This window comes from Leptosomus discolor, chromosome 4 (assembly GCF_034619465.1).
Source record: "Leptosomus discolor isolate bLepDis1 chromosome 4, bLepDis1.hap2, whole genome shotgun sequence".
Taxonomy (NCBI): Eukaryota; Metazoa; Chordata; class Aves; order Leptosomiformes; family Leptosomidae; genus Leptosomus; species Leptosomus discolor.
The window spans coordinates 16,723,812-16,740,153 of NC_141394.1; the positions used below are offsets into that span (position 1 = coordinate 16,723,812).

Below are 16,342 nucleotides of genomic sequence, written 5' to 3' on the forward strand. Positions count from 1 at the left end.
AGACATCTCTGCCTCCTCAGAAAGCACATAATTGTACTTTTTAAGGAGTGAAATTTTTAAAAAATTCTCAACAAATACAGTTCCTTGGGGAACAATATTAGTCATAGCCACTGAAATTAACTGTGATTTACATGCTCCATGTTCTCATGTTTCTCTGCAGGTTAATTTCCCACAGTTCAAGTTCACTCAAATCGTTGTGAACTGCTTTGATGAATCCTGGGAGTTATGTCCCAGCTCAGCATTCCCAGAAGTTGCAAGCTTACTGGAGAGTCCACTCAGACAACATGTGATTGATAATAAACAACTCTGATGAAACAAGATTATTACAATAATGATGTCAATAAAACCTACCTAAAATCCGCAGTACCCAATTACTGGGGACAGACGCATGATTGTGTCATTGACTAGAAAACCCCATTATTTTTGGCACACAAGACCAATATAACATTTATGATTGTAAGAATAATCTGCAGTGTGTTTCAATTCTGCAGTTCAGACCCATTTCCTGATGTGAACCAGAAATTAAGCAAATTCAAGTATAACCTCATTCCCATTGACAAGGATATTTTTGATCTAGTTTTTAAAAAAAATATTATAATAATACCATATAACTAACTAACTCAAGTCTTGCCACTGAAATGAAGTATGTCAGCATAAGGCTAAGTGAACATGCTTATATGAGACATTTTCTAGAATACCAGTATCATCATTGTGATGGGAAACCATTTATAAAAATCGATGCTGTCATTACAACGAAAAATATCTCATATCAGCATTAGCAGTTGTCTATGCTGAGCTTTACAGTTATTCATCTCTCCTGAGTTTTATTTCACTTTATTCTTTCTCCATTGAATGTATCATTTTGCAAACTACATAATTCCAGTTTATTAAAGTATAAATGAAATCAGGAAGCAGGGGGTGAGAGAATTTCTTCATTAAACTATAAATGGATATTTAAAAAATTACACTTACAGCTTCTTTTCCATCCAAGGCTTCCATCCACAGCTTCCTGTCTTCCTCAGAAAACGCCTGCATGGTCACAGGAACTCCAGGCCTGCAAACATACCAACCACACAGAGTAACTGTATTCACCAGCAACTAAAAAAGTCTTGTCAAATTCTACTTCCAACTACAAGCAAAAGCTCATTGTCCTAAAAGTGGGCTTGGGGTTTTTTTACTTAATTACTGAACACTGCCCATCTTTAAAACAAAAAGTATAGAACTGATACACACAGTAGGAAATAAGGAGGATAGGGAGGAAAAAGGGAAGTGAATGTAACCTGTGAACTATTTATTTGAAATAGCTCACTGTTGATAACTTGTTGATTCCAACACTTGCTGGGAGTGACTGAGCTTTCCTAAACTTGCTCTTGCATTGCTGTGCTGTTCCATAAAAAAAATGGGTTTTGTCAACTTATTTGATGTGCAGTCTTCAGCCTTAGAGCAACAACGATTACAGTTTTCCAGTAAATATCTTCTAAAAAATAATCATGTCTTAATGCAGTATCTCATTACAAAAGTCCACTATTATAACTTCCCTAAAGAGCAAGGATGGACAACTGCGGGACGTAGGGATTAGTAAACAGAGATTAACATAAATCTACTTGTGTGTTTATATAATAGGAAACTAAAAAGAGTAATTGTATGATTCAACATAGTATACAAAGCAAGGACAGTTAAAAGCAGAACACGTCATTTGGGTAATTATTTTTCTGCTAACTTAAAAAGAAAATAAAAATCATTATATTCAGCCTGCCAATACTTCCGGCAAATTCGCAAATCTTATTATATAGAGATGGATAGAAATAGAGAACTAATTCATAACATTCTCTCTCTCTTTTGTATTAAATCTATCTTCAAGTAGCAAAACAGCTGTAGGGGAAAATGTTATCTAGCAAGAGCAGCAGAGAGAAAACCAGCACAAATCCCACTTTTACTAAAACTGTAACAGTCTACATGCCACGTTCATATTTTTACAACTAGAGACACTTCTAGTTCATTTTCACCTTGCCATAAATTTTATCAAACAACACAATTTAATTGCAGCGTAAAACTCTATAGATACAAACACCTCCTGCTCAAAATCTCTTTTCAGACATGTGAGAACTAAGCACGCACACACCCTGTAACAAACCAATCTAAACTCAGGAGACCCAATTGTAACTTTGGAAAATGGCAGCAATCAATCAAGTCATCCTCTTTTGATTAGATAAAGTGAGGAGACTATTAAATTATAAAAATGGAATCTCTTACTATTCTCAGTGATAGCCACTGAGCTCTAAGAGTGGGTGAGGGAAGTCTTGTCTTAATTTCTGCAACTAATAACCTTTAGAATTAAAACAAGCTAATATTGGTATTGGTAATAACAGTAAGCAAAGCAGCTTCTCAAGCCATATCAGTTTTTATCAATGCAAACTGGTCTGCTAGTAGCACAGAGCTGCAACCATCATAAAAACACAAACTTAATCACTTGCTAGAAAGGAATAGCCTAAGTAATTAGCTAAATTAACTAAAAAAAATTATTTGTTTTTTCTTGGCCACTTTCTTTCACCAGTTAAAACTAAAACCAAATGAGTTACTTTTATGCAGGCAAACTTTTCTTCTTTCCTCTAAAATTCTAACTGTCAAGGTATCAAAGAGTATCACCTACAGGCAATAAATCAAACTCAGTATATGCTGCATGAAACATTATTTATTTGTCTTCAGATTGAAGTCAAAAGAGACAAAGCCTTCCCTCCTCTTTGTCCTGTATTTGCAAAATTAAAATGTAAGTAGTACTTCAGTAGGATAACGTTCTTTTTCAATAGAAAGTCTTTTTTCCTACCCCAAAAGACCTCTGCTGTGTCTTTAAGATTTAAATTTCTCTGCACTTACCACTAGTCACCTCCAACTAAACATGATGGAGTACTAGAAACAGAAAAAACATCACTTTCCAGAGATTTAGGCAGGATCCTAGCACCCTCAGAGCTTACAGCCGTTAAGTATCTGAATTTAAAGAAAAAAGAATCATCTCAGCTTTCTTTTTAAAAGAAAAAAATCCATAAATATTCCGCTATCTCCAAACTATGCTCGAGTCATGCACAAGGCTGAATGTTTGCTACTGAAGAGTTCTTCCTAAAATTTTACAATCTTGCCTCCTTCCACAGCACAGGAACAAAGAAAACCCCATGGCCAGCTGTCAATCCGTATGCTATTTTTTTTTACCTTGGACAAGCCGAGGGATAAGTGTGCCCTGAACTGATACCAAGGAAACAAGCTAATGGCCTGCAGTACAGAACTAATCTCCATGGGAACATCTCCGTACTAAACACATATATTATTAAAAGAAAAATGTCTGATATCAAGGTCACAGTGGACCGGTTGTGTCTATTATATCCGGACAGAAAGATGGATGAGATTTTTCTCACTTTTACCAGAGAAGAGAATGAAAAATGTTTTGCAGGATCAAGGAAACATTGCTCTCCATCCATCTCTGTTCAAATTCCAGATACCCTATTGAGCACAGATGACACTCAGAGGGGAGCAGACTGACATTTCTCACAGTACTTTTTTAGCAACTTCATCAGACTCAGTCTGAAATGTGTTACTCATACTGACCAATACACTGACCCAGGAGGAGCTGATGTCAAGAGTTTAAATCTTTACTCCCTTTCCTACTGTTGGGACACAGTGATAGAATAGTTAAGCCACATCCTCCTCAGATCAAAAATGCAAGTTCAAACCATGCTGTAGACTTGTGATAAATACCACCTGAGCTGTAAATGAGTATCTTGTCATCTGCTACCTGAGCTGGAAGTTTTCAGATGCAGTGGTACTTTCACATTCCTTTACCCATTGCTTGTTCCAGAAACAGGCATGCATCAGGCAGCCCAGTCTGGCCACGCAAGGTAAGCACAGCCTCCGATCTAGGACTGTGCATATGCATACAATCCTTATCAGAGGCATATTTGCAGATCATTGGCAATCGTAGGACAGAGAGGCCTTACAGCATCGTCCATGCTGCGTTTAAAGTGAATGGCACTATGAATTTGATCAGAAAAACAAAAGACCTCTAAAACTTGGAAGACCTACTAGATGATAAATTAAAATCTAATTACTTGTTCTAAGTATGGAACAAATGTATTGGTTAAAAACAGCTCAGAAGAGATGGATGCAAAAACTCAGCAACAGTCCACTAATTTGTATCTAGCATTTAATACTAGATATGATCCTGTTCCAAAAGAACATGGCATTACCACAGCCGCATTTATTTGCGGTACCCTCATAAGTTGGATTCTCTCACCTTCATAAATGAAGAAAGACTACAATGCTGACTAAAAGCAATATTTATCATATTTTGAGATCCTTTTAGCAAAATAAATACGCAATTCTTCTCTTTTGAAATAAAGCAACAAAGGGTGGTGTTCAAAACAGCAGTGGCAACAATGTTCAAGATGCACTGATTACACCAGCCACAAAAAGCTTCAAAATCCCAATGATTTTATTTTCAGTCTGAGAATCCAGCATAAACCCTTCCACATAATTTTGGAAAGCAGGCTTGTGATACAATATGATCATTACCATCATTGCAGTCTTTCACTATAGCTATATGTACTTCGATTTAAGCCACATTTCTTCCCTACGATAACAGCAATTCATAACAGTCCCTCTAACAACTTCTTTTATGTGAGCTCAACCAACATCTACACTACAGTCTAGAACCTCCCTGCTTCTGCTACGCACAAGTGAGGTAAAATCCTGTAAGCCATGGCAGTTCTTGCCTGCTCCTCCAGTGACTATTTCCCGTTGTCAACCTGAACACGCATTGAAAAAATAAGAAAACGCGACAATAATATTACGGGAATGTCAACTACTACTTAGAAAGAGTCCTTTCTAGTATGTTTAACAAGCTTACCTGTCTGAAGCTTCCAAGTCAAAACAGAATCGCCTGTCTATAGTATCTATATTTCTTTTGGTACAATACGTAAGGACGAAGAGTTCCTCGTCACCCTGTGAAAAGAAAGTTTTTATATGCTTGACCTAGTAACTTAAAGCTTCAGTAAGCCACCCATACAAACAAAGTAAGGTAAATTTACATTAAAACAATGGCAAAAGCTATACCGAAAACTGACACATGCAAAAATTCACTCATGGTTGCCGATCAGGTCTCTGCACAATGGCACATAAATTCCATGGTCATTTATGGGACATAAACGTAAAAATATTGAGTCCATTGTAGCTGGTACTTCACAGCATGACACAGTACCACAGTAATTTAAACTTACAAAAATATTTTGCTATAACATTTTGGCACGTTACAATATAAACACACAATGAGCATAAGAGACTTCTTCCCATTTTATGTCAGAATCAGCGATTTCCAGAGTAAAGGCTATTACTACAGTAACTAGAATGAAGTAAGTGTTCTTTACTATCTGTAATATGCCCTACAGAACCATTCCTTTCTTCAATACCAACACTAGGACCTTATTTTACTCTTAAGTATTCAGAAATCAAATTAACTCATTTGTGAATGCTGCATGAGTTGTACCGGATTTAATCGGGATTAACTGTATATTTTAATTATTTCTTGCCTTACTCAACATCTCCAGACACAGGAGGTTGTCACTGAAGGAGTAATTGCATTGTGGGTTTCAAAATGGGAGCTCTTTTAATACAGCAAAAATGGCTTCATAAGTGTTTTAGAATGCCGAATGCTTACACACATACTATATTAACTAAAATTGCTTATTACAATTAGAGTAAATCAGGATTAAAAATTCATAGAAGTACTGAAATGATTAAGGAAGCCAAATGCCACTAATTTTCAGTATGGCAGGTTTTCCAGAGCTTTTGAAAGATTCTTCCAAATTCAATATATTTGTAAATATACACAGCCCTCGAAATGATGAAAGCCATCTCCCCTCTGCTCAAACTAATGGGATATAATATCCTGATAAAATTCCAACAACATGATTTTCTAACCAAATTTGAAGATAGGGCAGGGTGCTGCATTTACGGAATATTGACTTAAGCATTATTTTCCAGCATCAGATATCCTTTTTCCTTGCAACAAAATGCATTTCATCCATATTAATGCATTCATTTAATGCATTATCTCTGAAGGTGCTGAGTGCCCTCAATTCCCAACTATTTCAATAGGAATTAAAGCCATTTAAAGATCAACAGTCTTGGGTCTTGAATATTTCAGACGCTATCAAAGATATCTGAAATTATATTCAGTTGTCAGTACAAATTATATTCCTATTAGAATCCTCTTTTCTAGTCCCTCTTCTGGTACTTACATCTCGGAAAGAAAAATCTGACTGGAGCATGTAATAAAGAAATTTCTAAGTCTATTTTATTTTCTTGATTTATACTTTAACAAGTTAAATGTCTCATAGATTAACCAGATTCTAAATGGTGAAACACTGCACGTCATCTGTACCACGGTCTTCTAAAACGAAGCCATTGAAAAGTCTGTAGAATTCTTATCTATTAATCCATCCATTACTTTAGGTTTATGACCTTAAATGGCAGGCTGAATTGCATGAAGAAAAGGAGCAAGGAGGTAGAGAGGGAAAGTACTTGACAGATCTTATCTGACACATCCTCTGATCTTGATACAGGGCGAGTATAAGAGTAGAATATTAAAATACACTTACCACTTTTCCTCCTGATCTGTGTTCAAACGGGATCATGGTGAACTTCTTTGTCTCCTTCCTATACGTGCAATAGTGCTTCACCCAACTGGAACCAAAGGGAGCAGGCCCTACATAAAATGGAAGCATTAAGTTGTATGTACTTTCTCTAGTTCGTGTTCTTCTCCTGCTTTCCAAAATGATACTTAAGAGTCATACTTAATTCCTAATAATGCAGTATTTAAAAAAAAGATGTGAATTAAGAACATCAGACAAAGTAATGCAAATGTTAACCAGTGCTTCCTATTCTAAAATCTGATATATATTTCATATTTATGCTTAATGGCATTTATGCTTATAGAATTATTAACGTATCTTTGTCTCACTACTACAGACAAAATAATTTTTCCCTATAAAACAAATATCCCTTGGAAACTTCATTTAAGCAGAACATGGAAACCTAGTTTTACACTCAGTAACTGCAGATTAAGATACCTGCGTTGCAAGCTCTACATTATCTACTGATTAAGGTCTGATTACATTTTCTGACACCAAAACTCACTCCTAACCGTTCATAAGTGCACACCCTACACAGAATAGACTTCCATAAGAGCCCAGCCTACTGCATAAAGTATTACTGAGATTTGCACCATAACATTAACTGTTAAAACTTTGATTCTGACCCCCTATGTCTCCTCACTTCTATTAATTTACTTTTTTTAAAAAAAAAAAAAAAAAAAAAAAAAAAAAAAAGGTCTGCAAAGGCATCTTCTCTTTTGAAGGACTCTGCCCCAGAGCGTCAAGGAAGCCCTTCATGAGAGGCTCGGGCTGACAGAGGATTTCACTGCTCCTAACCTGGAAGATCTCACTGCCCTGCTCCTCCACAACTCAGCTTCAGGCATACCCACCTCTTCTGAATCTCTTTAGACGATTCTAAAGCTCACGATGACCAAGACCAGTGAACTGATCTCACAAAATAATGATTTTTCTTATTTTTTACTGCACGTTCTCTTAAAACTTTTTTCTGAATGCTGTAATACCAATGTTTCTATTGAGAATGCCATAGTCTTCAATTTGTGAAACATTTTACAGAAGTCTTTACTTAAACAACAATCAATTAAATATCATAAAAGTAAAATCTCTCATCAGAATAAGCAAACAGACTTTCTATAAGGACATACATCTAAAAAATATGATTTATGCAAAATGTTTTCAGAAAAAAAAAATAAATTACTTTGTGGACATTCCTTGAGTGGCAAGAGCTCTGCATCTTATTCAGCTTTTTTTACTAGAGTAAGAAAGATTTATACTTGTTCAAAGTACTGACAGGATATGGTTTGTGTGGCACGCACCTCCACAGCAAGATTTTCAAAACGAACTACCTAGCATATAGCCTGCTTTATTTGACCCTATGATCACAAATAGGTATCGAAAGTGTATCACTGAACCAAGGAAACAACAGTCATTTTCATCATACTAAATTAGCCCAATTTTCGGGAGCTAATTTGGCAATTCATGCTGTTGTCTGACAACAAATGTTTGACAGTTCTGGGGGAGGTAATTAGTAAGGAATTAAAAATAACATGAAATGCGTTCCTTGGTCAAATAAAACTTCCCAAAATCCAGTCACCTTTACTAAGAACTGACACACTTTCAGCACTATGCTCTTTTTACGAGACAGTAACACTGCCATTAGAGACTTTGAATATTTACTCAGATGACTGTTTAATAAACTGTAAATTCTTGGCGTCGTCATGCTACCTGTAGAAACAAGACTTAACTCTATGCACAATACGAGCATCACAGCAACACAAAAATACACCTTACTTTTTTCCTGTACATAGAGATAGCCTTCCATTGTGAAGTGATTTGCTCTTTTATGTTCCTGAGGATTTCTTCTGATCTTGTTCATGAGCTCCTCTACCTCTGACCTTGTTCCTTCAAAACGATTTCGTGTCTAAAACAAGATGGCAAAAACCTATTAGTAGAGAAAGTGGAAGAAAGACTTACTCTTCGTAGCAGACAGTAGTTATAATAATGTATTGGTTTTGTGTGGCAAGGTTTTGGTACCAGGGGGTCTACAGGGGCAGGTGGCTTCTATGAGAAGCTGCTAGAAGCTTCCCCCACGTCCAGTAGAGCCAAAGCCAGCCAGCTCCAAGACAGAACCGCCCCTGGCCAAGGCCAAGCCCGTCAGCGACAGCGGCAGCATCTCTGAGACAACATATTTAAGAAGGGGGGAAAAAACTGCTGCTGGAAGAAAGGAGTGAGAGTATGTGAAACAACTCTGCAGACATCAAGGTCAGTGAAGAAGGAGGGGGAGGAGATGCTCCAGGCACCAGAGCAGAGGTTCCCCTGCAGCCTATGGCGAAGACCATGGTGGGGCAGGCTGTCCCCCTGCAGCCCATGGGTGGTGGAGCAGGTATCCACCTGCAGCCCATGCAGGACCCCACACCAGAGCAGGTGGATGTGCCCGAAGGAGTCTGTGGGAAGTCTATGCTGGAGCAGGTTTCATGGTAGGACTGGAGCAGCCTGTTCCTGAAGGACTGCACCCTGTGGAAGGGACATATGCTGGAGTAGGGGAAGAGTGTGAGGAGTCCTCACCCTGAGGAGGAAGGAGCAGCAGTGTGATGAACTGACCGCAACCCCCATTCCCCATCCCCTTGTGCCACTGCGGTGAAAGAGGTAGAGAATTCAGGAGTAAAGTTAAGTCCCGGAAAAAGGGAGGGGTGCGGGGAAGGTGTTTTTAAGATTTAGTTTTTATTTCTCGTTATTCTACTCAGATTTGATTGGTAATAAATTAAACTAACATTTTTTTCCCAAGTCGGTCTGTTTTGCCCGTGACAGTAATTGCCGAGTAATTTCTCTCTGTCCTTATCTTGAGCCACCAGCCTTTCGTTACATTTCCTCTCCCCTGTCGAGCTGAGGAGAGGAGTGACAGAGAGGCTTTGGTGGGTGTCTGGCATCCAGCAAGAGTCAACCCACCACATATCATTTTTTATAAAATTAGAGAATGATTTAGGCCATTTTAGGACAGTCTGCATAATTTCTATATAGGTTTACTCTTCAAATTTTCTGATATTCTTCAAAATTCAAGTGTGGTTTAGACATTAGCTGTTTTAACTGTGGAAAACACACAAAGACTGCCAGAGTAGATTTCTAAAACAATGTGCTGACCTGTTCAGAAAGAAGTGACAGACTGAGTGCAAAATTACTTCAGATTCGAATATTCAAGTTTCCTTTGAAAAATATTACTACAGATGTTGGCTTAATTCATGAGATTCTTACTAGCTGTCAGGAAGGAGAGGATTTTCCGCAGTTATTGAGAAAAAAAGTGACAGGAAGGTCACTGACAATGTATACATGTTGAGACTCTACACATGCCAAATGTTATGATCTCACACAAGCAGAAGGATGAAAAAAAAAGAAAACAAACCCCAGAAAAAAAAAAAGTCCAGTTGATTACTATTCCTGAATGGCACTTATTCCAAAGTTTGCTAACAGATGAAAGAGAAATATTAGACTATCAGTAAAAACAATCAGAAAGTAACCACATCATCCACAAATTATACAACAGGACTACACAAAATAACAGAGCAGCTCACACCTGACACAAGAAACTCTTCACTTTCATCTGAAAAACACTGGCAATTGGCCAATGAGCAAATAACAAAGCCAAAACAGTCATGGTACCTAGTCTTCTCCATATACCCACTTGCCCAAATTGCCCAAACTAAAACATACGTTTAAATTGCAATCTGGTATTTTCCCCAGCTGGTACATGTGTTTTGAGGAACTCACATACTTCCAGATGCATGCTCATGTGTCTTGTTGCTTTTTGAGAACACCTTTATTTTTCTGGATATGGATAATCTTCTGAAAACGCTGCCTCACCTATTTTATTTACACTAACAAATACATCATGAATATAAACAAGTACCCATTCTTGTACATAAACAGTTAACACCATGCTCCTGACTGGCCACCTGTACATGTAAATTCCAGATTTATGCTTGGAAGGAGTTTACTCACAGGCACAGAGTCCATGCAAGCTGGTCAGGGCACCTCCCATACCCATATGTTTTCTAGAGAAAAGCTGAAGATACTCTCTAGGTGATGACTAAGAACAGCTGCCGCCTTACCTCCAGGCAAAATAATTGCTCTGAACCGTCCCCATATCCATCACCTCAATTTCAGGTTACATCTGTTTGCAAATTTTGGAGTTAGACCCTGCACATAAACTCATTTTCAAGGCTCCAAACTATTTTCTAACCTTCTTTTCATCATTTCCTAGAAGAGCTGCATTAACAAATATACTCTATACTCAGAATGAAGGCAAAAAAAATTGATAGTGACAGACTGCTCATACCTAAACCTTTAAAGCTTTAAATGATCCTGCCAGGAACTTTGTCTTAGCTGTGCAGTGATCACAAATCTGTATGTGTGAAACGCACCCTGGGAATGGGGGGGATGAAGCGCCTCAGGCTCCAGAAATCTCAAGAAAATTTCCGTCTCCCTTTGTGCTGTGACAAAGCTGAGTTTTACCAGGGGTTGACCACAGCTGCTGCACCAGCGAGGCTATGCCACCTCTTCCCAGCGAAGGCCAGGTTTGCTTGCAGGGCAGGAGAGCATCATCAAGGCTGCAAGTATCCTTGCATGGGGTTGGGCACAGAACTGAGATAACAAGAGAAAAGACCTGGGAGTGCAGGGGAACCTAGTTGGAGAGACACGACTTTTATGATAGAATAAAAGACTGTTGGAAGAATCAGTTTTCTAGAGCTTGGGCTACAAGCCTGGGGTGGTTCTTTTTCATTGTTTCATTTTTTGGGGGGAGAAAGAGAAAGGCAGGGTCTGGGGCAGGGTGTGAAGAAGAAAACCACAGCATAATGCTCAAAGTAAAGACAACCTGAATGAAAAGGAAGGCAATTACTACAGCTATAGTAGCAACCCTCAAATCACTCTCCATATCCAGGTAGGCTCTCTGTACTGAATCTTCTACCCTTCAATTTCAAACATGTCAATCCAGTGTTCTGCCAGCAGCTCAGCTGTACCACAGCCAAGCCCCAGTTCATTTTCTTCTTTGGGATGTTTTGTTCACCTTCACCGTGGAGAGCGTGTTATGTCCTCTCACGATCTTTTCAGATGCTTCCTTCTATTCTTCTCTTACCTCAGATAGTTGTTAAGCATTGCCTCCTTTCTCTCTACAGCTTTTTGAAACCTAGATCGTTCTTTCTATCTTTTCATAAAACTTGAGCTGTAATGCTCAATCTGTTTTGGATTTTCTGGGGCACACTATAGTACCATTCAGACAATTGAAAACGCAGCTGTTGAGATTAGCTTGCTTTCCTATTGCTCGTCACTTCTTCAGACCACTTCACTGGCACTTTTCCATCTGTGATCTGAAATCCAGCTCTTCAAAACTGTATCACAGCTTCCCTCTCATGTTTCATTTCTTTCTCATCTTGCATCAGCTCCCCTCTATCCACTGCAGCTCCATGCTGCTCCTCACTCTGTTAAGCTAAGCACACGGAAGAAGCAAGTCTGTCCTGAAATTTCCCCAGAAGCACTGATTTCTGCCATGGAAGTCTGCGTAAGAAGTTACCAGTACTCAGTTTCCCTACTCAAACCAAACAACAGCTCAAGAGGAAACTGGAGACTTAAACATATAGGAATAACATGAAAAGAATGGTATCATGACATATGAATCACGTCACTATGTATTACAACTGTAATCCTCTCTTCCGTCCCTCCGCCTCCCTGCTACTGCCTGCTAGTTAAGCCATTTCTAAAAATAGACTGCAACCTCCAAGAAGGAGTTTCTGTGTCTTAATTCCAGGTGCCCTTAGAGGTCAACGAAACAGATGCACCGTCATGAATTGCTTGTTTGCAGTAGGGTACGTGGTTTGTTCCCCATCAACAGGCTTCTGGCACACCAAACTTCCTCTGAGCGAATTTTATTCTTCAACAAATCTCAAGGAAGCAAACAGACCATTTGACTGTCACCTTGCCTCCTGCTCTCTCAGTCCTGAGCAGATCACACTAGGCAATGTGGTATGAGGGCACACTAACTAGTGGTGGGCCCCAGTTAGCCTGTCCTTGAAGGAATATATCGCTTTGTCAAACACGCCGTGGGTGGTAACATCAAGTCTCCTTACACAGTTCTGCATCTCAAACCAACAGGGATATTCTTGCCTGAAAGGGCTGCTTCAAGACAAACAGAAACTTCAACTCACACTCCTGGCAGAGATGCCAAAATAAATGGTGATAAGCCCAGCTGGTCTTCCTTCCTTTTCTTAGTTATGGACAATATTCTACCAAGCAATGACCCTCAGACACAAACAACACATACTCAGTTTCAAACACACCTAAAACACTAAGAAGCTTGGCATTTCATTACCCGTCCTCTGAATTCCCCAGTCGTATGCATTTCAATAGATTTCATTCATTTTTAAACTCTCATGATAATCCTTGTACTATATCTCTATAAAAAAACTGAAAAAAAAGAGTAGGGGCCTTTTACTTGGTGTTTGTTTTTAAAGAAGTAGTAGGAATGATGAAGAAAACTGCAATTGATGCTGATTTGTTCAGTGACGTGGCTAGTTAGCCAGGAGATGGCACTATATCCCCAAAGTTCACAAGTGATACACTAACGGCGAGGAAAAGTATTGGTAATACAGATACTGTATATACAGTAACTTAAGTGTGCGATTTCACTCAAAAAAAAAGAACAGGCATAGATATTAATCTCAACTTACATTTTGTATATTTATCTGCAACGCCATTTTGTAGTGATTGAAGTCTTTAGCAAGTTCATATCCCTGATGATAGAAAGTGAATAAACCCTGAAAAAATGATAGTACCTGAAATACAAACAAAGCACTTGTTAAAATTAAAAACTCCATTTACCAGAACGTGATTACTGCACGTAACTTTTTCTTGAAAGATCAGAAATGACAAAATTATTATTTGTAAACAAATTTCCACTAATGCCTACAATTTATGAATAACTATTTAGATCCAAATGATCACCTATATATATAGGCATTTTGTGGTGGTCCTGTCTGATCTCTACTTTAAATTTGACCATAGGCTATATACATTGCCTGTGTCCTAAACTTTATGTAAGGTTTTCCTACAGCTCCTCTGATACCAATGATGTCTGGTGAAAATATTTGTGCACAAGGAGGTAATGATCATTCTATCTTCCAGCCACCATTTCCCTGGTCATTCCCCTCCCTGCTAATGACCACGTTGAGATGACTTTCAAAACAGGGTCAACTGGTTTGTTTGAAGAAGGAAGCCTTCCCTCTGGAAACTTTACTCATCACTGCTTTTGTATGCAGATCTGACGCTTTGTGAGAACGAGCAATTTCTGACTTCAGTGTTTCAATTTAAAAGAATGAACAAATTACACTGCATTGGAAACAGGGTGAGGTGCAGTACTGCCTACCTCTCCTGCTTCCAACAACCTAGACCAAACAAGTGTGACACAGGAAGGAACAACTCTTTATTAGAGAAGAAACTGAAGAACATATTCAAGCAAGTCTGAAGTCATAGAATCATAGAATAGAATCATTAGGTTGGAATAGACTTCCAAGATCATCAAGTCCAACCGTTGACCTAATACCACTATGCCAATTAAACCATGTCCCAAAGTGCCACACCTACACATTTTTTGAACACTTCCAGGGACAGTGACTCCACCACTTCCCTGGGCAGCCTGTTCCAATGTTTGACCACTCTTTCAGTAAAGACATTTTTCCTAACATCCAATCTAAACCTCCCCTGGAGCAACTTGAGGCCATTTCCTCTTGTCCTATCACTTGTTATTTGTGAGAAGAGACCGACCTCCACCTCTCTACAACCTCCTCTCAGGTAGCTGTAGAGAGTGGTAAGTTCTGCCCTCAGCCTCCTCTTCTCCAGGCCAAACAGTCCCAGCTCCCTCAGCCGTTCCTCGTAAGACCTGTTCTCCAGACCCCTCACCAGCTTCGTTGCCCTTCTCTGGACACGCTCCAGCACCTCAATGTCCGTCTTGCAGTGAGGGGCCCAAAACTGCACACAGTACTCGAGGTGCGGCCTCACCAGTGCCGAGTACAGGGGCACGATCACCTCCCTGCTCCTGCTGGCCACATCATTGCTGGTACAGGCCAGGATGCTGTTGGCCTTCTTGGCCACCTGGGCACACTGCTGGCTCATGTTCAGCCGGCTGTCAACCAGCACCCCCAGGTCCTTTTCTGCCGGGCAGCTTTCCAGCCACTCATCCCCCAGCCTGTAGCGCTGCATGGGGTGGTTGTGACCCAAGTGCAGGACCCAGCACTTGGCCTTGTTAAACCTCATAGCTTTGGTCTCAGCCCATCGATCCAGCCTGTCCAGGTCCCTCTGCAGAGCCTTCCTACCCTCGAGCAGATCAACACTCCCACCCAATTTAGTGTCATCTGCAAACTTACTGAGGGAGCAAAGTCATATGCAAATAAATCATTTTCAAAAATGAAAAAAACATACAAATTTAAAGTATTATGAAGGGGAAAGGGGATAAGAATTTGGTACTAAATAACTTCAGTTTTCTACCCTAGTGTAAACTCCAAATACAAATTGAGCAACATCAAGTTCAGCCTCATCCAGAGGGAGATTTCAGAAAAAAGAAAGGACTTGTTTCAAAAACTTAGTATGAAGATTCATTAGTCTAGTCTGGCTCTGAGGAAACTTCAGATGGTTTGTCACATAAGAACTGAAACCAAAACTATTTAGGTTTTTTAAAAAAATAATTAAAAACTAGAAAATTTTTAAAGAAAAACAACCCAAGCAAAACACACCAACACATCAATGACAAAAAAATCCCACACAATCATTTTTCACAGCATTTTCCCATCCCTTGAACAATGCTAATACATTTAAAGCAATTTATTCCCACTTAAGGGTTTTAGCAATTTTTTTTTCATACAGGAATAGGCTATATTAAAATATACAGCTCTCATTAACTCCATAATGCCCAACCACTTTGATTAGGGTCATTTGGGACTCTCTTCATTATTACATTAAAAAAAAAATGTATCAGAATAAAAGGACAGACTTGGCCCAAAACCACAGACTCCAGAGAGTAAAGTGAATGTAAGCCACTTCTACAATCCATCCTCCCTTTATCTCAGTATGACACTTACTGTTCTCTTGTTTCATAAAGTTGCATTTCTATTATAAAGCTAATGCACATTTCAGAAAATTTTAGAATAAGCTCTTCTCGGAGATTTAAGTAAGTCTTGTCAGCACACGTATGATTTTCACTGAAATTCAGTGGAACCCCTTGATTTCTGCACAGATTCAACTGCAATCGAAATCAAACATATCAGACGACCTGATAAGCTTTTTTAGCCAGGAGCATCCTCTTAATTAATTTAGATCTGCACTTCTTGGCTAACCGGACTCTAAGTGCAACCTTCATATTGAAAACAAAATTCTTTATGTAAGTTAGAAATAACATTTCAGTGATTAAAAAAAATTAAAAAAAAAAATCAAATGCAAAAAGTCTGACCCAAACATCACCATCTTGAATCCTCTGTTATAACTCACACCATAAACTGAGGTTGTTGCAGTACAGTACAAGGTTTCACACATTTTCTGCAAATCAATCAGTGGATCCAAATCAATTCCAATTACTGAGGTAAGCTTTAAGATGTCTGGTTAACTGTATCTGTACTAGGAATCTGCACAGATGTAACAGAATTTAAAGC

The 16,342-nt window shown here is 38.9% G+C and overlaps 1 protein-coding gene across 2 annotated transcripts in view; it reads right to left on the reverse strand.

Moving 5' to 3' along the window:
* Positions 1–16,342, reverse strand: part of ARHGAP10 (Rho GTPase activating protein 10) — a 154,544-nt gene that overhangs the window by 73,631 nt on the left and 64,571 nt on the right. For both annotated transcript variants that reach the window (XM_086464762.1, XM_086464761.1), the window contains exons 7-11: positions 13,373–13,477; positions 8,448–8,577; positions 6,645–6,751; positions 4,895–4,989; positions 973–1,054 (exon numbers count right to left, since the gene is read on the reverse strand). In XM_086464762.1, the coding sequence (XP_086320888.1) occupies positions 973–1,054; positions 4,895–4,989; positions 6,645–6,751; positions 8,448–8,577; positions 13,373–13,477 (519 nt within the window). The remainder of the gene's footprint in view (positions 1–972; positions 1,055–4,894; positions 4,990–6,644; positions 6,752–8,447; positions 8,578–13,372; positions 13,478–16,342) is intronic.